The 27,198-nt window shown below is 40.5% G+C and overlaps 1 protein-coding gene and 1 pseudogene across 3 annotated transcripts in view; one reads left to right on the top strand and one right to left on the bottom strand.

Annotated features, from left to right (window-relative positions):
• The window catches only part of TPX2 (TPX2 microtubule nucleation factor), a 60,143-nt gene extending 39,288 nt beyond the window's left edge, over positions 1-20,855 (bottom strand). For both annotated transcript variants that reach the window (XM_019645650.1, XM_019645651.1), the window contains exons 1-4: positions 20,768-20,855; positions 17,581-17,676; positions 5,521-5,697; positions 3,113-3,235 (exon numbers count right to left, since the gene is read on the bottom strand). In XM_019645650.1, coding sequence (XP_019501195.1) covers positions 3,113-3,235; positions 5,521-5,626 — 229 coding nt within the window. In that variant the 5' untranslated portion in view covers positions 5,627-5,697; positions 17,581-17,676; positions 20,768-20,855. The remainder of the gene's footprint in view (positions 1-3,112; positions 3,236-5,520; positions 5,698-17,580; positions 17,677-20,767) is intronic.
• The window catches only part of LOC109384381 (eukaryotic translation initiation factor 3 subunit F pseudogene), a 16,156-nt pseudogene continuing 5,131 nt past the window's right edge, over positions 16,174-27,198 (top strand). The window contains exon 1 of the transcript XR_002124388.1: positions 16,174-17,152. The product of XR_002124388.1 is annotated as a eukaryotic translation initiation factor 3 subunit F pseudogene (transcript). The remainder of the gene's footprint in view (positions 17,153-27,198) is intronic.

The raw sequence follows: 27,198 nt of genomic DNA, 5'->3' as shown, positions 1-27,198 counted from the left end.
AATTAATGAAGTTTTAAGAAAAGGGAATCTACCTGACCTTGATGTCAGGATCATCTTTATGTGGCCCAGGAGCTGTGATAATGTAACTGTGGAGAACCAAGAAGGAATGCACTTGCATCACACTAACTGATCTGGCATCACACAATATTTACATAATCATAATAATGTAAATATGGCGGATATAAACATATTATCAGATATTATGGGTATAACCACAATTTAAAATAGTAAGAGTTAAAAGATGTAGCACTTGAAGGGCCGGCTGAGTGGCTCAGTTGGTTAAGAGCTCGCTCAAGAGTTTGAGCTCTGAGCAACAGCGGTTCGATGCCCGGCCCAAGCTGAGCAAAAAAAAAAAAAAAAAAGATGTAGCAGTTGAGAAACGGAACTGGGTATAGGAATGAAAAGGGGAAGACGACATTTTATCATGAAGTATTCTGATGTTATAATAGCAAGGCCATCATGAAACAGAAACAGAAAAAAGTTCTATGAGAATATGTACTAAGAAAGGATCAAGTAAAGGCTGGAAGAAGAAACAGCATTTGATGGTAGCTTATGAAATCAGCCTTGATAAAAGAAAACTCTAAACATATGACAGGAAAAAAAAAAGGCTATGAAAATACATTTCACACATTTTTTTATTCCAGAGAACAATCATTTGGCTCATTCCCTCAAGTTTTTTTGGATAGAAGAAAAAGATATAGAAACAAAATGATGGCATTTTATGTCAAGAATATAACAGAGGTGGGCCGGCCGAGTGGCGCGATGGTTAAGAACTGGCTTGGGACGCCAGAGGGCCCCGGTTCGGATCCCACATATGAGGGCCAGTGACACTGCCCTCTTCAGCTAAGATGCTGAACAACAGCTCAACCTGGAGCTGGGCTGCTGTGAGTCGCCGGCGACGGCGTAGTCTGCAGCCCCTGTGGCAGTGGGTTGCCATGGGCTATCGTATGTAGCCAGCCGTGAGCGGCCAGCAGCCGCAGTGAGCGGCCGTCCAGAAGCCGGCGACTGATGTGCCTCGCCCGGGAAGCGCGCAATGATGGTGCCAACTTGTCTGTTCCCCTTCCCCCAATTCCCCAGCACTGTTCCCTTCCCCCCAATACCCCAATAAAAATCTTAAAAAAAAAAAAAAAGAATATAACAGAGGCACTCACCCCAATTAAAAGGCAGAGATGATTATATTAAATTTTTAAAAAGCAAGGTCAAAGTATATATTGCCTATAAAAAATGTACTTAAAATATACAATGCTAACACTAATCAAAATAAAGCCAGAGTGGTTATACTACTAGTATCAGACAAAGTAGATTTCAGAGCAAACAATATTACCAGAGATAAGGAAGATCATTTCAAAATGATAAAGTGGCCAATTCATCAAGATGACATAACAACCTAGATATTTATGCACCTAATAAAAGCTTCAAAATACATGAGGCAAAAACTACAAGGAGAAAAAGACAAATCCATAATTATAGTCTGAAATTTAAGACTTCTGTCTCTACTTGATACAAGAAGTAGACAGAAAAAGCAGTAAGAATATAACAGCCATAAATAATATATAAGTGAATGTGTATGGCTGTATTCCAATAAAACTTCATTTACAAAAATACGTTGCAGTCAATTCATCAAGATGTAACAATTATAAACATATATGTACCTAACAACAGAGCTCCAGATACATGAACAAAAACTGACAAAACTGAAGGGAGAAAGACAATTCAACAATAATAGCTGAATACTTCAATATCCCCACTTTCAATAATGGATAGAAATAAAGGATATTAGATAGATGATCAATAAGGAAATAGAAGACTTGAGCAACACTATCAACCAGCTTGACCCAACTGACATTTACGTAACTCTCCAGAATATACATTCTTTTGAAGTGCAGTCAGAACATTTACCAAGACAGACCTTATTCTGGGCCATGACACAAGACTCAATACATTTAAAAGGATTTAAGTCAGATAGCATGTTCTTTGACCACAACGGAATTAAATCCATCAAGAAATCAATAACAGAAAAGGTTTCTGGAACCCCTGCAAATATTTGTAAATTAAATAACACACTTCTAAATAACATGCTAAGTAATTTGCAACTAGTAGATAAGTCCTGGGGAGCTAATGCACAGCATAGAGCTTATTCTCAACAATACTGTATTATAAACTTCCAAGTTGCTTAAGAGTCTTAGATCTTAATTGTTCTCAAAACAAAAAAGAAATAATTATGTGATGTGATAGGTGTTAATCACATTGCAATATGTAAATATATAAAATCAACATGTTGTACTCCTTAAACTTATATGTTATATATCATTATATCTCAATTTTTAAAAAATGGGTCAAAGAAGATATCAAAAGGGAAATTAAAAGTATTTTGAATGGAATGAAAATGAAAACACAGCATACCAAATTTCTCAGATGCCACTACAGCAGTACTTAGGAGGAAATTTATAGCAGTAAACTCATTTAAAAAAAAGAAAGATCTCAAATCAGTGACTTCAGCTGCTACTTTAAAAAACTTAAAAAAAAAAAAACACACTGAACCCAAAGCAAGTAGAAGGGAAATTATAAAAAACACTGAAATGTACTCTTCAAATAGATGAATTGTATATATGAATTATAGCTGAATATAGCTAAGCTATCACTTTAAAAAAAATCATTTTCAAAGATTTATGACCTCTTAAAGAATGCCTCTTTTGTTCTGATCAAATAGACAATATTCCGCAGATTTAATAATCACCAGTTTAAATGTTAATCATCTTTTAAAATCAGAAACATGACTCAAAGAATTCTTGTACAATGGCAAGAAGTACCTTCTTCTCTCCTACTGTTTTGCTTCCCAGCCAGGCCCATAGAAGTTACCTTAAATCTTGTCATAAAAAGAAGACAGTTATGTATCTCACAATAAAATTCTATGTTAACTTAAGTTCCAAGAGAATATTAAAAAAGTGTAGCACATCGTTAGTTTCACATTGACCATGAAACGAATTAGCCCATTTCACCAATAATAAACCAAGGAATACAACATTTAGGTAATTCCCCAGATCCTCAAGCTCCTAATACACTGTCCCACTTTTCTGCCAAGGAGATGTTTTTCTAATATGGTCTCTCTTACCTGGTCTGAAAGGTGTGACAATAGCTTGCTGAGGATTAGCCTTCCTCAAAGGAGTCTTGTCCTGAAAAAGCCCTCCTGTACCATTCTTCCCAGGAAGTTTATTCTCCAAATTGGCCTTCTCCTCTGTGAAAAGGTTAAGAGTGTCATCATCTAAACAATCAGCAAGGAAGTAAAATAAGTCAGTGCCATGCACTTAAAATGGGGCTTCAACTCATTTGGCAAGTGCAAGCAAAGCTCTAGTGACAAAGGAAATGAGTACCCACTATACGTCAGAGACAGAGATGGTGAAAAGTATCTCTAAAACACTGGCAACACTGAACAATGTGCTATAGAAAAGGAGACGTGTAGGCTCTGTGTGCAGTGTGACTAGCTCCTTATCTTCGCTTGCTACACATTTAGGACCATCCAAGCATGAACTGGCCTTATCTACCACCTAAATACATCATGTTCCTTTTAAAGAAAACTGTAGCCACCAAGATCTTACAAGGGACATTTTATAGTCTGTCTGAGATGAGGTTCTTCCTCAACTGGGGTGGTGAGAGGGGAGTGTAGGGTGTGTGAGGATGGAACAGAGCTAGGCTCTCGCAAAGAATTTTATCTTAGGTTCTGCTGTGTCCGAAAGTCAGCACAAAGCAGTGAAACTCCTGTTCTACCAATAGCTTGAAAATAGACAAAAGGGTAAAAAAAAACGGTGGGCCTCAGCAATAACACTGCACATGTACACTAATTGCAACTCTGTAAAAAGATGTGATTATTTAGAATTAGAAAGTAATGTATTAGAGCTAAGGTGGCCTTGAAAAAATAGTGGGATTAATTTTTTTTCTTCCAAAATGTATTTAATAGTGTTGTTATACTAATATGTCCTCTTTTTTGTTTTAAAGAAAAACTTAGAGAGAGTCAGACAACCCAGCCATTTCCTCAGGGTTTCAGTGGAGCAAGTGCATGGGGAAAGCCCCTGTAGGGCAGTTGGTCCTCTTACCCGCCCTTCTCCCCACACCACTTCCTAGAGACCTCTCCTCTCAGGATCCCCAATGGATATCATCAAAGTGTTTTCCAAGAGAATGGCATATGCTGTCACATTTGGACACTCCATTATCAGTGATAAGTGCGGCTGCAATGGACTCATTTTTGTCCTCATCACATACCGACTTCTCTTAATAAGGAGGATAAGGTCATGAGAAAGAATAAAACAAAGGGGTCCCATCAACTACCAACTTGACGTATCACTGGTCTCACATATTATTCCAAAGTAATATAAAAACATAACCACATCCTTATTTAGTCTTGGCCTGGTGTCAGGGTTTGTGCCATTATCACATGACTCAACATCAGGCAATCCTCTCTCTGGGGATTGGGTTCTGAGGAGCATAGTCCCTCCATTTAAAAATGAAATGGGGGCCGGCCGAGTGGCGTGATGGTTAAGAACTGGCTTGGGATGCCAGAGGGCCCCGGTTCGGATCCCACATATGAGGGCCAGTGACACTGCCCTCTACAGCTAAGATGCTGAACAACAGCTCAACCTGGAGCTGGGCTGCTGTGAGTCGACGGCGTAGGCTGCAGCCCCTGTGGCGGTGGGTTGCCATGGGCTACCGTGTGTAGCCAGCAGCCAGTGTGAGTGGCCAGCAGCCGCAGTGAGCGGCCATCCAGAAGCCGGTGACTGATCTGCCTCGCCCGGGAAGAGCGCAATGATGGTGCCAACTTGGGCCAGTGAACCAACGTCCTCCACAACTAGACTGAAGAACAAAAAAAAAAAAAAACGACAGCAACTTGTCTGTTCCCCTTCCCCCAATTCCCCAATAAAAAAAATAAATAAAAAATAAAAATGAAATGGGATGGGGAGGGGAGCAAGAGGGAAGTGAGTGTGGTTCCAAAAGGGCCACACAAGGATCCTTGTGATGTTAGAGCTGTTCAATGTCTTGTCTGTGGTGGTGGATACATGAACCTACCAGGTGATAAAATTGCATACAACTTAATACACATAAATAAAACTGAGTACCTGTGAAATGGGAAATCTGAGTAAGGTGGGTAAATTGTATAATGTCAGTATCCTCGTTGTAGTATTATACTCATGGCCAGTGACAAGTAGAGCAAGTTTTTATGTGGCTGCCATCACTACAGACATGTTTTTGAGTCCTAAAGTTTCACTCAACTTTGTTTCATCATATTTCTAAGGAAATATGGGTTTCTAGATTTCCCCATATAATCCCTAAAGCTTAAATATTTGTCATTTTTAACTGCATAATAACATTGATTTGTACTTATAGTCCATTCCCCAAATACTGGGCACTTCAATTATTTCTCTCATATCATGGTGACAAAGTATGAGTATCTAAATGCAGACAGCTTGTAACCCCTTCTACAAAGCAAACCAATAACCCTTAAAATGGCCAGAGATAGCAGACACTTACCAAACCACGAGTCTACATTTTGGGTTTCTTCCTCATCATTCAAAGATGTAAAATTGATGAAGTCCATGGGAGCATCATAGGAATAAGAGGCTTTAACCTGTGACATTGTCCCTGCCTTCGCACAGAAGAGCCGGTTTTTCCCAGTATCTGTGTCACTTTTCTCAACAGGTCACCTTTCTAAGGAAAGAAATGGTTCAGAAACTTGGCTGCACATTAATCTAGGGTACTGATTACGTAGCAATTGCTTTGCTTTTACTACCATATTTGCAACTCTGAAAATCACCTGGACAATGTCTTATTTTTCAAATCAAACTAAAAGTGTCCTTTTGGGTAACTTGAAGACCTTCCTTGAGGTAGATATGTTGGAATTAGAAAGAGAAGTTTCATAAATACCTACAACATGCCATGCACTGTGCTAAATGTTTTACACTCATTATTTTATTTTCCCCTCTATCTACCATTTTCTTGCTTTTAGTTATCACCACATTTAATTTACTCTCTCTCTGCCCTAAATAACCCAATTTCTGAAACACACCATAAATTTTATACCTACCAACCAAAATGCTACTCATCATTCACAGTGCAATTCAATTCTCTATAAGCTCTTTTCCAATTTCTATCTATTATACATAATTGTTACCTCTCCAAAGCCACAGTGCTTTGTTTACCACCCAATTTTGTATTAGTCAACTATGCAAGTGTCGCTCCTAGTAGACTGTAAGTTCCTAAAGGATGGATTTTACTCACTTGTGTACACATTCATCCATCAAGCTGCATAAAACACTATCTTATACACAATAAGAGCCCAATACAGTTTTGTCAAGTACAGGCTTTCTTTCCTTATTTTCATAAAAACATTGTTCCTGCCATGAAGAAAAAGACTAAAAAATACATGAAAGGCACAACACACAGATTAGGTAAAAGGAACAAGTCAAAGATATGGGTCCATTCTACTCCTGGGTACCAAGTTCTACACTCCATCCTGTGGAAACCTGTGTAGGTTTAAAGTCAGCCCTCACTCCAGCCCTGTACGGTTAAGAAAACAGTTGGAAGTAGTGTGAAAACTAGCCTAAAGGCCACATTCACTGGCAGGCAATATCCTATGAAACCCAACGAGCCATTTGTTTTCATCCAGGGAACAACATGTACTAAACATATTCTGTATCTTGGAAGAGAAGTAGATATCAGTAGTCACTTGCATACATGTTTATTAAATTAAGTATCTTTCTTTAAGCCTTTATTTTATTATAAAAATACATGCTCATAAAAAAATTAGATTACAAAAAAGCTTTTATTGAAAAAATCTATAAGGCCATATACTTTCAAACTCTCTTCCCCATATATACTATGTAAACTTTTTTTAAATGAGATCGCTGACATTTTGCATCTGCTTCACATATTATAAGCATTTTCCATGTCAATAAGTAACAATATATCATCTATTGATGGCTGAGCCATAATTTACTTATCCCCTATTTTTAGGCTTTTCTCAATATTTTCACTTTAAAGATACCACTAGAAGAATATTTCTGTACATATCCAAAATTCTTCCCTTAAGATAAATTCTTAAAGATGGAATTGCTGGCTCTTGATATATACTGTGAAAATGTTCCTCAGAAAAGTAATACCCACTTACACTACCAGAGGTGTGCCAGTTCCCCAAACTGTCACCGATTCCGGGCACTAACAGTCATCAGTGCTCATTTTCTCTATATTATACCACTATACCTCCACTCTGAGAAAAACCACAAGATTAGTTACACCCAACCTCACCGCTGCTCAGTGCTCTGGGATTAGCTTCTCCCAGTGGCCTGGGACAATTCAGGAGGCACTTCAGTGCCTCAGAAACATTTGTTCTGATACAGATTTGGTTTCCATAGTGACATCAATCTATGCACCAGAGAACTTCATCTTCCCATGGTCTCCTATGAACTCACTGCAGTCATAACAATGCCCCAATGGAGGTACTTAGTGTAGAAATATGACATTTTGGAATTAGGAGGAAACTTAGATAACACCTAATATTTGCAGGTTATAGATAAGGATTAATTAATGCAAAAAGGGGCCCTCCATGATCACACAACAATAACACTAATCATCATGATAAAAAGTTACCAAAGGTGGCCCGGCCGAGTGGCGCGTTGGTTAAGAGCTGGCTTGGGATGCCAGAGGGCCCCGGTTCGGATCCCACATAGGATCCCACAGAGGCCAGTGACACTGCCCTCTACAGCTAAGATGCTGAACAACAGCTCAACCTGGAGCTGGGCTGCCATGAGTTGCCAGCGACAGCATAGGCTGCAACCCCCTGTGGCAGTGGGTAGCCATGGGCTACCATGTGTAGCCAGCAGCCAGCGTGAGCAGCCAGCAGCCGCAGTGAGCAGCCGTCCAGAAGCTGGCGACTGATCTGCCTCGCTGGGAAGAGCACAATGATACCAACATGGGCCAGTGAAGAGACGTCCTCCACAACTAGACTGAAGAACAAAAGGACAGCAACTTATCTGTTCCCCATCCCCCAATTCCCCAATAAAAATCTTTAAAAAATAAAGTTACCAAAGGTGCCATGGCAACACCATGAAGTACTAAATTCGTACAGTTCTAACACTCTCAACAATCCTGTAAAACAGCAATTATTATCCCCATCCTAGAAGATGAAGCTGAAGCTAAGAGAGATTAAATGCCTTGTCCAATATGGCAGTTATGTAAAGGCAGAGCTACGTCTAGAACTGAGGCTCCTGACTTCAGTACAACGTTCTGTCCTCTCACTCTGTGAATTAGAGAAGCATGTCAATGTAGTAAAGGGTTCTATTTTCACAGAAAATACTACTGTGTTTATTTCCAAGGAGAGCCATTCTCCATAGTCTTTTGCCCTGAATAGAGGATTCTTTATTATCCTCCTTCTAAATTTTTCACTCTCCCTCATTTCTACTTTCAAAATTTAATTTAACTCAATAAGCTATTTGTTAGCAGTCCACTCAGATTACACACTTACTAAAGGGCCAAACATGTGGGCTTGATCATGTTGAAGTTCCTGTCTCACTAATATTCAAGGATGAGATACTAAGTCTCATACAAAAAGAAGACAACACAAAGGAATTGAAAATCTAGACAGTAAAGTCCTATCACAATAAGATACTATACTATATTTAAATTATATAGTATGAACTGTAAGTATAAAGAGAATTAGAGATTAACATGGCTTAAATCAAGCCACAGTTAAATATTTAAATATTTTTCATTGAACATCAAAACAGTAGCAAGCAGTCAACTTATTGCCTGAGGAGCTCTTAGCCCAAGATCTAGCATAACAAAGGCCTTTGTGGAGTTAGGAGGACTGTAGTTCCTACTCCTTTCCTTGATTTGCATGTGTTCTGCAAGAGCCAGCTTCCCTAGAAGGAGAACTAAACCTGAAGCAGGGTGCTTATTATTATCAAGGCTATGGAGGAGAGACAGTGATAGTTTGGGCCAGGGTATAGATCATGGAGAAGTGAACAGATATGAGATAAATTTTAAAGGTAACCGTGAGAAGATTCAATGGCAGACTGGATACAGGTATGAAGGAAAATGAATTAGGAATAAATCCTAGCATTTCTTGGGTTGGAAGTTGAATGGATTGTGGTGCTATTGACTGAGACAGAGAGAACAAATAGAGAATGAGCTAAAACCAGGAGTTCTGTATAGCACCTGTACCTTCTGAGAGGACTATTGGATTTCAAGTATCCACTTGGATATCTAGTAGCTAATTGGAGAGATGACTGTAACTGAAGAGAGACACCTGGGTCAGATGTAACATTTTGATCTCCCGAGGTAATGCAGTCCAAACAGCAATGACCCAAGCATGATTTTCAGCCCCTGCTCTTTTTTAGTTCTCAGGCCCTGAAAGAGTCACTTCCTTCTCTCCATATTGATTGCACATCTGCTATTGTGCGGCACACAGCCACGGGCAAAAAGTTAAATCACAGGATCTATTTTCAAAGAGTTCAAGCTTTCCAAGGACACCAGGTATTGGGGAACTTAGTACCTAGTATGGGCGCCCTAGTAAAGATGTGGATCTCTGCTTCTCCAGCAAACGAAGAGTCTCAAGGAGTTGCCACTTCAGTTCTTTCTCAGTGTTGGTGGAATGCAGCTGTTTTAATTTTTGCTCTATAGCTAAAAGAGCACTATTTTATCAAGATGAATTGGTAGGCCCTGACCAGTTATTTCTGGAGACTGGCTGTTAGGCAATTCAAGTGCAACCAGATGAACTTGAATTTGATTATCCTGTTAGTCTCTGTGGAACCGTAACAGATTTTCTCTGATGGACTGTCATTCAATCCTGGCTTACCTATACACCAAGGAATCAACTGCTGAACTTCATTTGACGTGTATGGTTCTCAGCTCCTATATCGTTCCTAACAGCACTGAACTGAGCAGTATCTTTGTTGTACCCCCACCCCCACCTACTCAACAATAGTTCTTGGTACAGAACAGATACTGTGCGATATGTGGCTATGCCCACTTCAGAGAACACTGGTCAACATCTTTCTATGGACTACGCAATTACTCACTTCCAGGGAATTTCACCCAGCCTTTCACTTATGAAATCTAGAAGCTTGTGCCCTTGGACATTGAGCAGCAACACAGAAGTAGCCCAGTTTAATGACGCCATGTGACATTTTATTTTTATATATTTACATGATTTTAATTCATTTTGATCTATTGTAATGCCCTTCATGATGCCTTGGAGAAGAGGCCATTTGTGTTTTTAACTGTCAATGTGGACACAAATCCATGAATAAAACTTGACATACTTTGTTGTAAAAAAAAAACAAAAAACAGTAGGAAGCACACCATAATGAAAGTCACCTCCTTGATTGCCACCTTCCAAGCTTAGAGTAGCCACAGGACAGTTCTGGCCAATGAGAAAGAAGTAGAAATCTGCTGAGGGAGTCATAGGAAAACTCTTCCTTTCCTGGTATAGCTACAGCCCTTGTTCCTGTCCTTTCCCTTCACCCTTCTTCCTGCCTTGAAGGTAAATGTAATAGCTAGAGTTATAGCAGCCATTGTGTACACGAGTGGGCCAAGAGTATAACAGACATGGACCCTGAGATCACTGAGCTACTGATCATTAATGACCAAGGACCAGCAATCTTTTACGTCCAGACAGTAATGCTCTTTTTGTATAAGCCATTATACATTTTCTGTCTTTTAGTGCTGAAAACAATCCCAACAAACATAGAAATACAGAATTCTAGCCCTGTCTCTGGCATTTACTAGATATATATGGTAACGGGCAAGCCACTCTACCTTTCTGCCTACCTACTTCTCATACACACTTGGAGCGCTGTGAAATATACTACCAAAAAATATTATCAGTCTTTTTTTTTTTTTAATTGGGGAATTGGGGGAGGGGAACAGCATTGGGGAATCGGGGAAGGGGAACAGACAAGTTGCTGTCCTTTTGTTCTTCAGTCTAGTTGTGGAGGATGTCGCTTCACTGGCCCATGTTGGTATTGTGATCACTGCGCTCTTCCAGGGTGAGGCAGATGGGTCGCCAGCCAATGGACGGCCTGCTCACGGCGGCTCATGCCCACTGTCAGCCAGCCCCACTACAGCCTACGCCGAAGCCAGCGACTCACGGCAGCCCAGCTCCAGGTTGAGCTGTTGTTCACCATCTTAGCTGTAGAGGACGCAGCATCACTGGCCCTCATGTGGGATCTAAACCAGGTCCCTGCTGCTAAGAGCTGGCGTCCCAAGCCAACTCCTAACCAATGCACCACTCAGCCGGCCCTATCACTGGTCTTTTGACCTACTGACAGCTTTCGTCTCCTTGACCACATTTCTAATCAAAAAAACCCTTACTGAAAGATTCTCCAGTGACTGACAGTGGCTAAAATTCCCCTTCTGCAAAGAGGAAGTTTCCCTGTTCTTGTGAACAAACATGCTGGAAGACATGGGAAAATCTTGGATTCCCATGATCTCAATGCCTAAGCCAGGTCACTGGGAACACTTCCCAGGCGGGAATGTAATGACAACTAAAGCTGGGTGGGGGTGGGGGGAGAAGCAGGAATGCAACTTGCAGCAACCCCACTTAGCCGCCTAAAAACCATGATTCCCCCAAAGCATGGGGCTAAAAACCACCTGGAAAGGATTCAGATTTAACCCCTCATACCCCTTTCTCTTTTTTTAATTATGGGGCTATACTGCTAGCCCTCTTTGGAGGACAATTTGCATTTTTCTTTTTGAGAGATCTTGCCAAACGTAGAAATTTATCTTTCAGATACGCATTTATGCATACGTTGAGGATAAGAAAGTTAACTATAGAATTGTTCATAAAAGTCAAAAAACTGAAAACCCAAATTCTACCAATAGGAGATTGTGTGAATAAATCATGGCACAAATGTATAATGAAATAATAATTTTAATATTAGTAGGTAACTTTACATATGTGATTATATGTACAGAATGAGCTCCAAGAGCTATTAAATGAGAAAAGCAAAATACAGAAGTGTATGCTCCCAATTCATGTTAAAAAGAGGAAAAGGGTAACATATACTCATATATACCTTTGTATATACATAAACTATTGTGGCAGGAGATAGAAAAGTGCTAACCGTACTTGGGTCTGAGGAGAAAACTGGCAGTTCTTGGTCAGGGTAAGACTTTTCACTATATAAACTTTTATACTCTTTAAATGTTTTATTGTATAAATGCATATCTTTTCAGTTTGAAAAACTAGTTAAACAGTATTTCTTTCCCCTTAAATCTATATTTACATTACAGTCTAGAAGGCACTTGGCTTTCTGGAAATTTTTATTATTCTTAAATCCAGCAATAATTGTTAAACCTCTTGATTTTTGGAAATAATGCTTCTCATTTACATGGTCTATACATTGGCTACTAACTTCACATTCTCTTTTGTAATGTTTCTGTAAAAAAATAAAATGTTCCTGGTATTGACTTAATAAAAAGGTATATAAACTTCAAAAAAAAGTTAAAAATAATAATAGCTATGAATTACTGAGTGCTTATGACATGCCAGGCACTGTGGACTGTGTTTTGCAATTATTAATTCACTAAATCCTAACAATAACCCTATGAAGCAGGTAGTATTATTACCTTTCTTTTACAGAAGTGGAAAATGAGGCACAGAGAGATTTACTATTTGTTCACGGTCACACAGCTAAGAAGTAGCAGAGCCAGAATTTGAACCCAAATAGGCCCTAAAGGGTATGTCTTTATCCACTGCACCATCTACTACCTCCCATATTTATTTAAATATAGATATAAATATAGTACAGATCAATATCAAATGTCAAGGAACAAGAGACAAAACCATTTATAGGTAATAATAACTTCCAAATATTGAATGTCTACTACAGGCCAAGCACCTTACCGGGCACTTCACATACATCATCTCATTTAAACTGAATTAACAATATAGAAGGTAGATATCATCTTCATCATCACCATTTTACAAACAAGGAAACAAGCTCAGAGAACCTAAGCTACTCCAAGATCACAAACTAGTGTAGCAGTGTTGAGTTTTAAGACCAGGTCTGTAGGATTCCAAAATCTGGGATCCCTATAACATACAGAGTTTTCCTATAAATATCCCTTCAAAAATGAAGTAGGTGACCAAATCTTAACAACCTGTTAAACAAAAAATAAACTCTGCTCTGTACAAAAAACTAAGCATCCCTGACAAGTTGTTCATAAAGAACACTGATAGATTAAAAACCCTATTCTAAATATACCAGGAAAAGCTCTGAGCTCAATCTTCCCATAAAATAAAACATCGCCCTTAATTCCTCTTTCTGAGTTTGTACTCTTGCATATAAAGTTTTTGCTATACATAAAATGGAAGTTAGTCTGAACGTCTTAGTGGATATTCTAAGTAAAAGAGGCTAGGAAGAGGGTATTCAAGCATCAGAAGGAGGCATGCCTTTTGGGGTCTAGGACTGCATTTAATTGGTGAGAGTTAAAAGGCAAGGGGCTCAAACCTAAATACACTCAATCTTTATTTAGTTGAAATTTTAAAACCCAAATACTATTTTTAACATGACCTCTTTTTTAGAAAGCTTCTTTTGAGCTATCTTTTGGTGTAGTATGGCCAACTCAGGAGGCCATTCCCCTCCCCCAAAAAAGGGAACAAAAAAGGAAATATATATCCATTGAGAAGTCTGACTCTCCTCAATAAAGGATGACAGCACAAGTACATGAACAAAGCCAAAAGTAACTACGGGGCTATGCCAATTTCACCACACTGCCTCTCCCATAAATAATAAATATTAGGATGTAAAACCTTCAAAAATGAAAGAGCACAAGGCCTAGTGGGAAATGGAGAGGGCCAGGGTCAAAGCCAACTGTTTAAATGAGAGCGCCTCACGCATGGTGGGAACTGGATGCCTTCCTGCACCCCTTAATCAAGATTGAATTTCTGTCAACAGGTCTCACTGGAAAAAAAAAAGAAGGGCATATGCGTCAACCACATTCCCCCAAACAAATTAAACTGCCAAGCAAGGGAATCAGCATCACATTTCAAAATTATCTGAATCCACCATAGCTTCAGACTCCTGCAAATCTACAAACATTGTAAGTTAAAAAATACTCTTCCTGACCAACAATCCTACAATAGACATGAGGAAAAAAGCCTGTCCCGAACTAGTTAGGTTCCTTTTAAAAAGTGCCTATCAAGACCATCCATCATATCATATCGCTATATTTTTGTTTCCAAAAAATAACAAAGGATATATATAATCCCTTCCCTTAAGGAACTCACAGTTGAATGGAGAATACAATTATGATACAGGGTGATCCCTGCTGTAATGGGGACTAAACCAAGGGCAACTAAGGATAAACTATGGAAGTGCAGAGAAGGGGAACAGAGTGAAGAAGGGGCAGAGCAAGCTTCCTGGTGAAATTGATACCTAAAAGATACAGACAGACATGCAGAGCTCTCTAGGCTAAGGATGAATATTGACTTTTTCTAAGGGGAGAGATAAATGGAAAGGGGAAACAACTGTGGGTAAAGCACACAATTGAGGAAGACTGCAAAAGAAGCAATGCAACCTATTTCCACAGTCATCTGAAATTAACCTCCATCACCTCCTGTCTCTTCACTCTCAAACCAAAAATAACTAGCCTTGACAAGCTCTATAAATCAAAAGGTGCAGGTTCTGAGAGGATGGGGGGAAGTGGCAAAAGGGTGCATTCTAAGGCTGAAATAGTGGATTAGCAGCTCCTAAGCAAAACAAAGACTTGTGTGATAGATGCTTTCAATTGAGCACCTCGCTCTCCAGCTTTCAAGCCGAGTCCTCCCTATTTCTTTTACAGGAAAAATCATGAGTTAAACAACTGGTAATTTAATAGAATAAATAGAGCAAGTCAAGACTTCATTTAGAAGTGTGGTTAGTTAAGATGGTCCCATCCCAGGCTGTGCCATTTCCCCAGGGACACCCTCGCCTACTTTCACAAGGGATAAGAGATCCTATTACACTACTACAAGTTAAATAGAGTTGAGTTATTTTCATCTTACCCAGGGAGAAAACACCTACTTTTTTTTTTTGTGCATAGGGATCAGCAAGCGTCAATAAATGGCAACATAATCCAGTGTGCAATTTCAACTGTTAATCAAAGTCACAAACTAAGTCTGAAAGAAGTTAATGGACTTTGTATTTCCACATTTGTGTTTGCTAACTTCTATGTTGAAATCGGATCTGTTTACAGAAACAGATCTATGAAGCTTCCAAAATTGGGTCAATTTAAAATCCAATGACAATCCCTCACTGTCCACTCAGAAGTCAGCACAGGACACACGGACACTTGTTCTAATTCATCACTGTCCAGAAACCTCAAGCAAATATATTTTCTATCATTTCTCTCGAAACTTGTGATTTTCATATCATCTCTCTGAAGAATTACAAACTCAGTTCTGCTTTATTTAATTTATCCATAGACTCTATAATCCATAATCCCCTCTTATACGACTAATAGGACCTGGATAGGAATAAATGATGCTGTTTATCTCTAGGCCAAATAATGATACAGATCTTTGTAGAATACTAAGAGGAAATCTTTGCAGAATATCAGTGTTCTGATGTTCCATTAGTAAGAAGCTGCAAGAGTTTGTAAGTGTTGATAGTGGGGCTGCAGGTTACAATCCTCATCAAATGTCAATCACTGTCTTGTATAGATTTATACCCTTCAAAAGGTCTGGGAAGTAGACACACACACCTAAAAAAGTGATTACCTATGGATGGCAGGGAGTGAGGTAGACAGTGACAGGGTTGGAAGATTTTTAACTACCACAAATATTTTCATATAATTTTGATTTTTGCACAATGTAGATAAATGTATTACATATTTTTTAAAATATAAATTTGTGTCTGTGTGAACATATACTGTTAGTAGATATGTAAAGCTGCATAATTTTCTTATGAGGCAATTTGGTGTTATGTACCAAAGTCTTAAAAATAAGCATTCTTTTGACCAATGATTTCACTGGGTAAAATACTACAATAGAACCTTATAATGGAATACCATATAGCCATTAAAATTATGTTACACAAAATTTTAATGGCATGAAAAAATGTTCATAACCTAATTATTAAGTGAAAAAAATAATGAAGGTTTTTAGTGCATGACTTTAAAACCAAACATAGCCCTCTCGACAAGATGGCCACACCAGCAGTACCTGCGAGTGTTTCTCCTGCCACTCCAGCCCCAGCCTAGGCTGTGGCCTTAGCTTCAGCCTCAGCTCCAGCACCAGCTCCAACTCCAGCTCCATCCTCATCCCCAGACATGCCGGCAGCAGCAGGGCAGACCCCGGCACAGTCGCTGGCTGGTCCTGCCCCTTCCCTGGTACCCATGTGTTCCGGTTGCACCCAGTCATTTTGGCCATGGACAGCTATGAGCGATGCAGTGAGGAGCTGCCCAAGTTATCGGGACCCTGCTGGAACCACTGACAAGCACTCAGTGGAAGTCACCAATCACTTTTCAGTGCCACACATTGAGTCAGAAGATGAGGTGGCTATTGACATGGAATTTGCTAAGAATATGTATGAACTGCACAAGAAAGTCTGTCCCAGTGAGCTCATCCCGGGTTGGTACTCTACAGGCCATGACATCACAGAGCACTCTGTGCTGATCCATGAGTATACAGCAGGGAAGCCCCTAACCCCATTCACCTCACTGTGGACACGAGGCTCCAGAACGGCCACATGAGCATCAAGGCCTATGTCAGCACTTTAATGGGTACCCCTAGGACCACCATGGGGGTGATGCTCACACCTCTGAAAGTGAAATACGTATTATGACACTGAACGCATTGGAGTGGACCTGATCATAAAAACCTGTTTTAGCCCCAACAGGGTGATTGGACTCTCAAGTGACTTGCAGCAAGTAGCAGGTTCCTCGGCTCGCATCCAGGACGTCCTCCCTAAGCACAGTGTTGCAGTATGCAGATGTACTGTCTGCAAAAGGTGTCATCTGACAATACTTTGGGCTGCTTCTTGATGAGTCTGGTTGACCAAGTACCCAACATAGTACCCAATGACTTTGAGACCATGCTCAACAGCAACATCAATGATCTGCTGATGGTGAACTACCTGGCCAATCTCACAGTCAGTCACAGATTGCCTCAAAGAGAAAACTTGTAAAACTGTGAGTGGACTCCAAGCAGCACTCCAGCCATTCTAGAACCCAATCCTAAGACTCAGAATGGAGTGAAGTAGAAATGACTTCTTGTGGTTTGCACCACACTTAGTCTGTCAACTGCTTGTGACTCTAAATAAACATAGCCTAACTTTTGTAAAAGGAAAAAAAGCAAAAACAAATATAGGCACAGAAAAACATTGGAAAGAAATCTATCAAAATATTAGCCATGGTTTATATGAGAAGTGGGATAATGGGTTATATTATTGTTGGTTTGTGGTTTTTTTTGCTTTTCCAATATTTAATAAATTTTCTTCCAAAACATTACTTTATAAAGATATGTTAAACTTATTTAAACACTTTTGAGGCTAATTAATTAATGTTCCCTTTATTCCTTTTTAATGTAACACGCTGTGGACACAACCTTACCTGTGGTTTAATCTGCCAGTCCAGTCAAAGTTGCAATATATTCTTTCACCTCTTTTCTGAAATCTTGAAGTCTGGCAAGTACTTATTTTAAAGAACCTGGAAAGAAGCAGAAAGATGATGAAATAGGTTTAAATTCTCTGTGGTCAAGTATTCAGATACCCACTCTCTAAATGGTATGGACTCCCCGCACCAAATGCCAAACTTCTTAAGAGGTTGTTGTTTCATCAGTGTAAAAGTGCTCTTAAAATGTTTTAGTGTACCTTTGCTGTCTCCTGGTATCTTTTGATATTACCTATTCCCACATTAAAGCAACCTTGCCAAAACCTGCAATTTAGACACCAAGAGGTGGTACTGTACACTTGTATCCTATTCAAACAGGACAAATAGTAGGCATGCTTAAAGTATGAAAAAAAATTTTTACTACCTTTTTTTATTTTAAAAAGTAGAAAAAACATTTTTTTTTAATTTCCAAAGCAAGCTCCTACATACAATTTTATACTTTTCTCACTAATTTTTAATCTCTCCCAAGCAAGTTTCTTTATGTTAACAAACAAAAACAGAACCCCTCCCAGTTATCTACACGCCTTTTTCACAAAGTACCTTGGGCTGCTGATTTCTATGTCCCTGTCTCAAACCTATGTCAAACCTATTTATGGACTTCCTTGGGCTGTTCAATCTCCCTATAGTCAATTCTGCTTCCTACCTTTACTCATAGCAAAGAATATTAAGAGTGCCAAAAGGCATTTAAATCTCTCCACCTCCCTTCTTCCCCAGCAATTCAAAAAGAATTAGGGAAGAGACTCAGGAAAGGCTGAAGAAAAAATATACAGGGGATATAGAAGAACTCTAAACCTCTCCTGGTACCTAAATAAAAAATGAAGGACCAGGGGCTGGCCAAGTGGCTCAGTTGGTTAAGAGTTCGCTCAAGAGTGTGAGCTCTGAACAACAGCGGTTCGATTCCCGGCCCAAGATGAATATCCGCTGAGCTGCCAACAGGTAGCAGGATGGCTCAGCTAAAAAAAAATTAAAAAAAAATAAAAATGAAGGACCTTCCCACATAATCCCATCTCCTAAAGAACTTAATTGCAACTGTAGGATAAATTAACTTTATTAAGGCTAGCATATACAGACTTAAGCATAAAGCTGGCCAAAATAACCCTATTTTATTTAAATAATTTGAAAGTTTAAACAAATTTACCAACCCAGCTGAATACATCCAGTTTTTCATACCTGCAATTTTGTAACCAATTTAGATAATGCCCTCCTGCCTATCCAATTCAACAGATATTAAGCGGGTGATTTTTATGCACCAAGACTGCTCTAGGGCTGGCCGAGTGGCACATTGGTTAGGAGTTGGCTTGGGACACCAGCTCTGAGCAGCAGGGCCCCGGTTCGAATCCCACATGAGGACCAGTGACGCTGCGCCCTCTACAGCTAAGATGGTGAACAACAGCTCGACCTGGAGCTGAGCTGCAGTGGGGCTGGCTGGCAGCAGGTGTGAGCTTTCATGAGCTGCTGTGAGCCGCTGTCCAATGGCTGGCGAAACATCTGCCTCGCCCAGGAAGAGCAGCGCAATGATAATACCAACATGGGCCAGTGAAGCGACATCCTCCACAACTAGACTGAAGAACAAAAGGACAGCAACTTGTCTGTTCCCCTTCCCCTATTCCCCAATATATTCTTAAAAAAAAAAAAGACTGTTCTAGTTCTTGGCTCACCAAACTCTGCTTATCAAGAGCTAGTGTGTGTCCCATCTGCTTCACAAAGCTACCCTTGCCTATTTTAAGCCTCATTGATCTCTCTTACCTCTAAATTGACAGGGCATTTACAGTACAAAACAGTAGAGCACTCAGATGTTGTTTTGTCTTGTTCTGAGAGTCACTTGTCAATTTGAATCAGTCTTTTGTCCTCAAGCATATCAGAAAACCCTGAGTACATCATACACTTGTACACCCACAGTATTTAACACCAACCTGAGCACACAGTATGCCCTCAAAGTTCAATTAATTAGCTTAAGTGAGCTGGGAGCCACAATTTTGGTCCCAAGAGTGACAACTTAATACTGAACTGACACACCCAACAATGCTACTCCAAAACAACCAAGGATGATATAGGGGTGGCTTCACCGGGGGTGTGATACACTGAGGCCACAACACGAAAATATCCTTATTATAGCAGTAAATAGTTCGATTTTTGACATATGATGGTGAGACAAATTTTTTTAAACGGCAATAGGATGTCAAAGACAAGGTTAGGCTAACCTGGATGCTGTCTTGTCGTAGACAGGACTGATTTGGGGGATGTCCTTGGTACTTAACTACTAGAAAATTGTATATGAGAAAAAGAAGCCGTATATGAAGAAAAAGGGGGGAAATAAACCTACAATATTATATCCTGATTCACACTTCATCCCTCTCCAATCTATAAATGTTCTAGGACAAGAAATTAGAAAGGCAATATCTAGTTATTTGATACAAAAGGGGAGGACTGGGCAGAGATGGATAAAATAGAATTAATTTAAAATCGCAAATAGACAACTCCAAATGGAAGTAAACTTTCTCTCAATTATGTTCTCACACCACCTCATTTACCTTTATGTCTTACGCAATAGTTTTAAAATGTAGTTGGTCCACATCCATTTTCCTCCACCAAATGCCACACTTCTTGAGGGCGGGGCTACTGTTTCATCTATTTCTCTCAACTTATCTAGACGGTGGACCTCAGTTTCCTCCTCTATAAAGTGGAGCTAAGAATAATAGCTCCTACTTCATTGGCTTGATGCGAAAATTAAACGAGAAAACGCGTGCAGAGTGCCTAGCCCAGTAAATGTTTATTTCGTGTGTGTGGTAAAACAGAAATTGTTACCATTACTACTGGCCTACAGTCTCTCGCAACTCCTTCTTCCCCCTATTTCCGAGGGCCAGCCTCCACATCTACCTCCAGACACAGCCTCCTAGACTCGGTCCAGGCAGACTTCCCGGAAAAATCCTGTAACGAAGACAAGGGTGGCCGGAAGCCCGGCTCCCACTCCGCCGGGCCAGAACGGCGCCCCACAATAAAAGCCTCAGAAGCCCGGGCCTAGAGACAGGGACCGCACTGGGGGCTTGAAGGCGACCATCAGCCGTTCGAAAATCAGGGAGAAGATATCCCCGCGCCCAACTGCTCCTCTTTTCTCCCCATGGCTCACCTTGTCTCAGCTGTAACACCCGAGCGCCCGCAAGAACCGCCGCGGGATTCATTCAATACCGTTGAAAATTTGAACCCAAGTTCTCCAATCGAATGCACCAATCAGAGTGCCGAGAACCCGTAATCCTAGCCTCCCGATTGGCCCTAGAGAACACACGACTCCGGAAGTCAGGATGAGGGATAGCAAACAACCGGGCAGGGAGGTTCTTGGGAAATGTAGTCTCAGGCGACTGCGTGAGACCATTGAAACAACTCTGATAAGGAATTTACTACAAAGCCCAGAATGCTCGGCTTCTAACTATTTGGGAAAGGTGGTATCAATTGAAGAGATGGGGAATCGATTTTGATAACAAAACAGCGCCCATCCTGGACCTCTCCAGAACTTTCACGGAAGAAAACTCTATATTTGTTTATTATTCTCCCTGTAGTTGTGCATTGTGCCTGGATATTCATAGGAATTCACTTAATTAATTAATATGGAGTCCCCTGCATGCAACATAGATTCGCCCTCAGTGTCTCTGCCAACTAGTCTCTCAAATTCTTCATCTAGTACATTCCCTGATGTTACTAGTCTAAAGCCATGGTTTATTGGGTGCGTTGCCCTTCCCACTTAATTCCAACTACGTCGCTGGTGGTGTCATCCTCATAGTGTAGAAAAGAAAACAAAGGCTCAAAGAAGTCTAAAATCATGTAATAAGTGGAGGAGATGGGATTTGAATTAAGAACGCCTGGGCCTATACATCAATAATCAATTAGAAAGTAATAGCAACAACGAGAACAAAAAGATCGCCATTTATAATAACCACAAAAGCTACAAAGATTTAAAATATAAACCTAAGACCTTTATGGGAAAATTGAAAAATGTAAAATTCGTTGAATAACTAAAAATAATTAAATGAGGTGGATATGCCTTATTAATGTATAGGAAGATCCAATGTTGTAAAGATGTTAATTCTCCGTATTTAAAGCTCAAGGCAATTCCTAATGAAAACCCCAATAGATTTTGTTATAGAACTTGCCAAGTTAATTCTAAAGAATCATATGGAAGAAGAAAAGCACAAGAAGTGGCATCTGAATTTTGAAAAATAATAGGGGGGAATTGTCATATCTCATAAACATTAACATGTTATGAAGTTATAGTAATTTTCAAAGTCTGGTTAGTTGACTCCATGGGGATACGATCAGCAAAATCCAAATGGGAAACCTCTGCAGGACAAAAGATCTAGTTTATTTAAAAAATAAACTGCAAGGGTTTTTTGTTTGTTTGATTTGGTTTAGTTTGTTTTTTAATACTTCATACTTTTAGAGATACATATAGAAATGGTAGGGATGAAATTACTAGAATTTCCTTCAAAATAATCAGGAGTATGTAGCGGAGGGAAGTAGGTAGGAGTATAGATGAAACCAAATTGGCCACAAATTGAGAATTGTTGAAGCTGAGTGACAGCTTCATGACACATATATGCATATATATACTCATATACAGATATGTGTTTGAAATTTTCCACCAAGTTTTTTTTAAAGTAGGGTATTGCCTTTAAAAAAAAAATCAGAAGAGTTTAAGAGTCCAGAAACAGACCCATGTATATCAGAATTTAGTAAATGCTGGGCAGAATTTCAGATCAGATGGAAACAAATAATGGAGTTGGGACATTTGCTTTTCATTTGGGGGAAATACTATGTTAGATTTTTATCCCATACCAGTTATGAAAACAAATTTCAAATGAATTAAAACCCAAAGGATATTTAAAAATTAAAAAGCTTTAGGGCCGGCGGAGTGGCGCAATGGTTGGGAACTGGCTTGGGACGCCAGAGGGCCCCGGTTCGGATCCCACATATGAGGGCCAGTGACACTGCCCTTCACAGCTAAGATGCTGAACAGCAGCTTGACCTGGAGCTGGGCTGCCGTGGGTCACCGGCGCCGGCGTGGGCTGCAGCCCGTGGGAGTGGGTTGCCATGGGCTACTGTAGGTAGCCAGCAGCCAGTGTGAACGGCCAGCAGCCACAGTGAGCAGCCGTCCAGAAGCCGGCGACTGATGTGCCTCACCTGGGAAGAGCGCAATGATGGTGCCAACTTGGGCTAGTGAAGCAACGCCCTCCACAACTAGACTGAAGAACAAAGGGGACAGCAACTTGTCTGTTCCCCTTCCCCCAATTCCCCAGCGCTGTTCCCATCCCCCCAATTCCCCAATTTAAAAAAAAAATCTTAAAAAAAAAAGCTTTAAAGTTTTAAAAGAATATGTTTATGACGTTGGGGTAAGAATATTTTAAGTAAGACATAGGGAAAAACTAAGACAAAGGAAGAAAGGGACCAAACCAAAATTTTAAAATTCTGCTTGACAAAAGAAAAACAAATAAGACTGAGAAGTGAAATATTTCTAACACATATAACAAAGATTAGAACCCAGAATGTAAATAAACAAAACATGTTCTATGAATCAGTGAGAAAAGGACCAAAAAAAAAAAATTCAATGGGGAAAATAGGCAATTTTTAGAAGAAAAAACAAAACTGGCCATGAAAAACATGAAAAGGTGCTTGGCCTCACCAGTAGTACAGGCAATTTAAACAAGGAGGTACTATTTTTCACCCATCAGATTGACCAACATTAAAAGTTTGATGGTACCAAGGATTTGCAAGGTAACTCAGCAGGTGGGAGAATAGATGGGTTCAGCTGCTTTAGAGGGCAACTTGACAACAGCTATTAAAATGTCACACATGTATGCCCTGTGACCTAGGATTTCTATTTCTAGGTTTAGTTCCAAGGGACATACTAATCCACTTTCACACAGAGGCACAGTCATTGCAGCAATTCTTGAGGGACTATTTTATGCCAATCATTGTGCTAAGTGTGGCGATACGGCAGTGAAAAAGAAGACAAAATCTCTGTCCTCAGGGAGCTGACATTCTAGTAGAGAAGACATATGTAGAATAATATAAATATGTAAGTGATGTAGTGTATTGGGAGGTGATAAATGCAAAGCCATTTGCTCTCCAGGCCCCGAAGTATGGATGGCAATAAAAGGAGGACAAGGTGGGGTAGACAGACAAAGGGAGGGCAGGGTCTGCCTGGGCTGTGACTGCCCACTTTCAGCAAACACATCACCCGAACTCCAGGTAAATGCAGGGCCATGGACAGGCCACGCCTGGAGTGATGGTGAAGGTAAAGATAGCTTGCTTTGTATTAGGAGTGGGAGGGCATCAGACCTGTGTTGTCTCCAGGGCCTACTAGGCAGAAGGTGCTCAGTGAGTCAGTGAGTGAGTGAATGAGGCAATGCCAGGAGGCCAGGATGTGTGCATAAACTTCCCAAGTCCTTCCAAATTAACACGAGGTAAGCCTGGCTTAAGGGATTCCTCTCTTGTCATTCCTTCTGCATCAGCTACATTCTAGGCTGAGTCTCAAGTTCCCATTCTTCATCAATGGGAGACTGTGAGGTCTGAAATCACCAAAGCAGAATTTTAGAGCTGGAAGGAAGCACAGACGCATCTGGTCCACCCCATCCACAATTTCAGCCATCACTGTGTTGGTCTTATCTTTGTAAGAAGGGTTTGTAATTTTCAATAGGGTAGTTCAGGGACATCTGGACAAAGACCTGAAAAAGGAGAAGGAGTGAGCCATACAGATAACTGAAGGAGGAGTGTTCCAGGCACAGGGCAAGTTCAAAGGCAGGAGCATAACATACATGTTTTAGAAATAGCTAGGAAATCAGGGTTGCTGGATAAAATGGACCAGGAGAGAGTATCAGGAGATGTGCCCAGAGATATTCTGGGGCAGGTTACAGACCAACTAGGCCATTATAAGTACTTTGATTTTTACTCTGAATGAGGTGGGAGTCCAGGGAGGATTTTGAGCATTGATTTACTTTCTGCTTTTAATGAAATAACTGGCTGCTGTGTTGAAAACAGACGGAAGGGGAACAAGAGTGGAAATAAAGAAATCAACTAGCAAGCTGTTGCAATGTAGTTGTAAGAAATTGGAAACCACCTAAATGTCCATACATACGTGGGTATTTCAATAAACTGTCTATAGAATGGAATACTAAGCATCCGTTCAAAAAGAGTTCAACAGATCTAAACTGACAGGGAGGTATCTTTGAGACACATTTTTTAGTTAAAGAACAAATTGCTGATTGATATAAATTTATTATGAAACCATTACGTTTTTTAAAAATATGCAAAAACAATATTCCACTTTTCCCGTGGGTATGTATAAGTAATAACATCTAGCACTTACCATATGCCAGGCACGATTTGAAGTACTTCAGTCATGTCTTTTTTTTTTTAACATTATTTTTATTGGGGAATTGGGGGGGAGGGGGAACAGCGCAGGGGAATTGGGGAAAGGGGAACAGACAAGTTACTGTCGTTTTGTTCTTCAGTCTAGTTGTGGAGGACGTTGCTTCACTAGCCCAAGTTGGCACCATCATTGTGCTCTTCCCCGGGCGAGGCAGATCAGTCGCCGGTTTCTGGTCGGCCACTCACTGCGGCTGCTGGCAGCTCACACTGGCTTCTGGCTACCCACGGTAGCCCATGGCGACCCACTGCAGTAGGGGCTGCAGCCTACGCCATTGCCGGCGACTCTCAGCAGCCCAGCTTCAGGTTGAGCTGTTGTTCAGCATCTTAGCTGTGGAGGGCAGTGTCACTGGCCCTCATATGTGGGATCCGAACCGGGGCCCTCTGGGGTCTCCAAGCCAGTTCTTAACCATCGCGCCACTGGGCTGGCCCAGTCATGTCATCTTAACAATAACCCTATGAGGCAGGTAATGTTATCATTTCCATTTTTTAGATTGAGGAAATTTAGGCTTAGAGAGGTTAAACAACTTCTCCAAGGTCTCACAGTTTATCTGTGACACAGCCAGGATTTGAACCCAAGGAGGCCAGCTCTAGAGGCCAAACCGTTAACCATTGCCCTACACTGCCTCTCCTAAATGTAGGTGTATACGTAGAGAGAAAGATATAGAAGAATTCAAAACAAATTGACAAATGTGGGAACTTTAGAGGGGAGGAACTAAACTGGACTTGTGGACAGAAAGGATAGATAATTTAAGTTTTATCATTTCAGTTTTTTTTTAAAAAAGAATGTAGCCATGAATTCTGTGTGTCATTTGAATTTATTGGTTTTTATAATGCAAGTCTGGTAGGGGAGAGAAATCTGCAAAGGAGAGAAGAGGAGGAGCCAATGGGGTAGAAAATTATTGGGGCTCTTCAAAATCTATTTTTAAAAAGTGCAAGAGAAAGAATCAACTTCTACTCCTCCCCTTCCGAATCTGCTCCTTCCCTCTATGTCTGTCACTCCCTCCACCATCTGACCAGTAGTCACCAGGCCAGAAATCTGGACCTGCCTTCTAGTTCCACAGAGTCCTCCGACTTCATGGAGAACAGATGCCAGCCAGTCATTGCATCTGGGTGGCAATGTAACTGTCAGACACCTCCAGGCAACGTGGCTGTGATCACCCAAGGACACTCCCCTGGAGAAGGTTGCTGGTGTGAGCCAGTGGTGACAGCCATCAAAAGGATCCCTGGGGAAGGGGGCATCACTCTGTCTCCCACAGTTTCCATTCAACCAAGCAAAGGGAGCTCTGAGCGTGTTTCCTGACCTCTTCCTTCATGGCTGATGTGGAATCTATTTTGGGGGAAGGATTACAGAGTCCTTAGCACAAGGCGATTAAAAGGAATAGACTATAAGAAACAACTCAAGTGTCCCCTAAGTGATGAATGGATAAATAAAATATGGTAAATCCATACAATAGAGTAATATTCTTTAATAAAAGGAATGAAATACAGATACATACAGCAACATAGATGAACCTGAAACATTATACTAAGTAAAAGAAGCCAGACTCAAAAAGACAAATATTATGATTCCATTTATATGAAATTTCCAGAATAGGCAAATTCATAGAGACAGAAAGCCAGGGGATGGGGAATGGAAAGAGACTACTGACACAGGGGTTTCTTTTCAATAAGCTCATGTCAGATCAGTGGTAACCAGGTTCAAGTGGTGCCTTTGTCTCTTCCCGGAAGAGGAAGGAGGGAATCCCTTGAAATTCCATCCTCTGCATTTGCAGCGGGCACTGGCTTGGTGCCTAGGTCAAGGTACTTTAATATGTGAGATTCTTCTATTTAAAAAATGTTTTTAAGAGTTATTTTACGGCGTATAGCAAAGAACAGAATTGCTGGGTCATAGGTCATGGGCATCTTTAACTTGACTAGGGAACAATTTTTTTTTTAAAGATTTTTATTGGGGAATTGGGGGGATGGGAACAGCACTGGGGAATTGGGGGAAGGGGAACAGACAAGTTCCTGTCTTTTTGTTCTTCAGTCTAGTTGTGGAGGACGTTGCTTCACCGGCCCAAGCTGGCACCATCATTGCGCTCTTCCCGAGTGAGGCAGATCAGTCGTCGGCTTCTGGACGGCCGCTCACGGCGGCTTGAG

The sequence above is a fragment of the Hipposideros armiger genome, unplaced genomic scaffold (genome assembly GCF_001890085.2).
Source record: "Hipposideros armiger isolate ML-2016 unplaced genomic scaffold, ASM189008v1 scaffold_94, whole genome shotgun sequence".
Classification (NCBI taxonomy): domain Eukaryota; kingdom Metazoa; phylum Chordata; class Mammalia; order Chiroptera; family Hipposideridae; genus Hipposideros; species Hipposideros armiger.
Note: the sequence above shows the minus strand (reverse complement) of the source record. Positions and strands in the feature narration are given on the sequence as shown.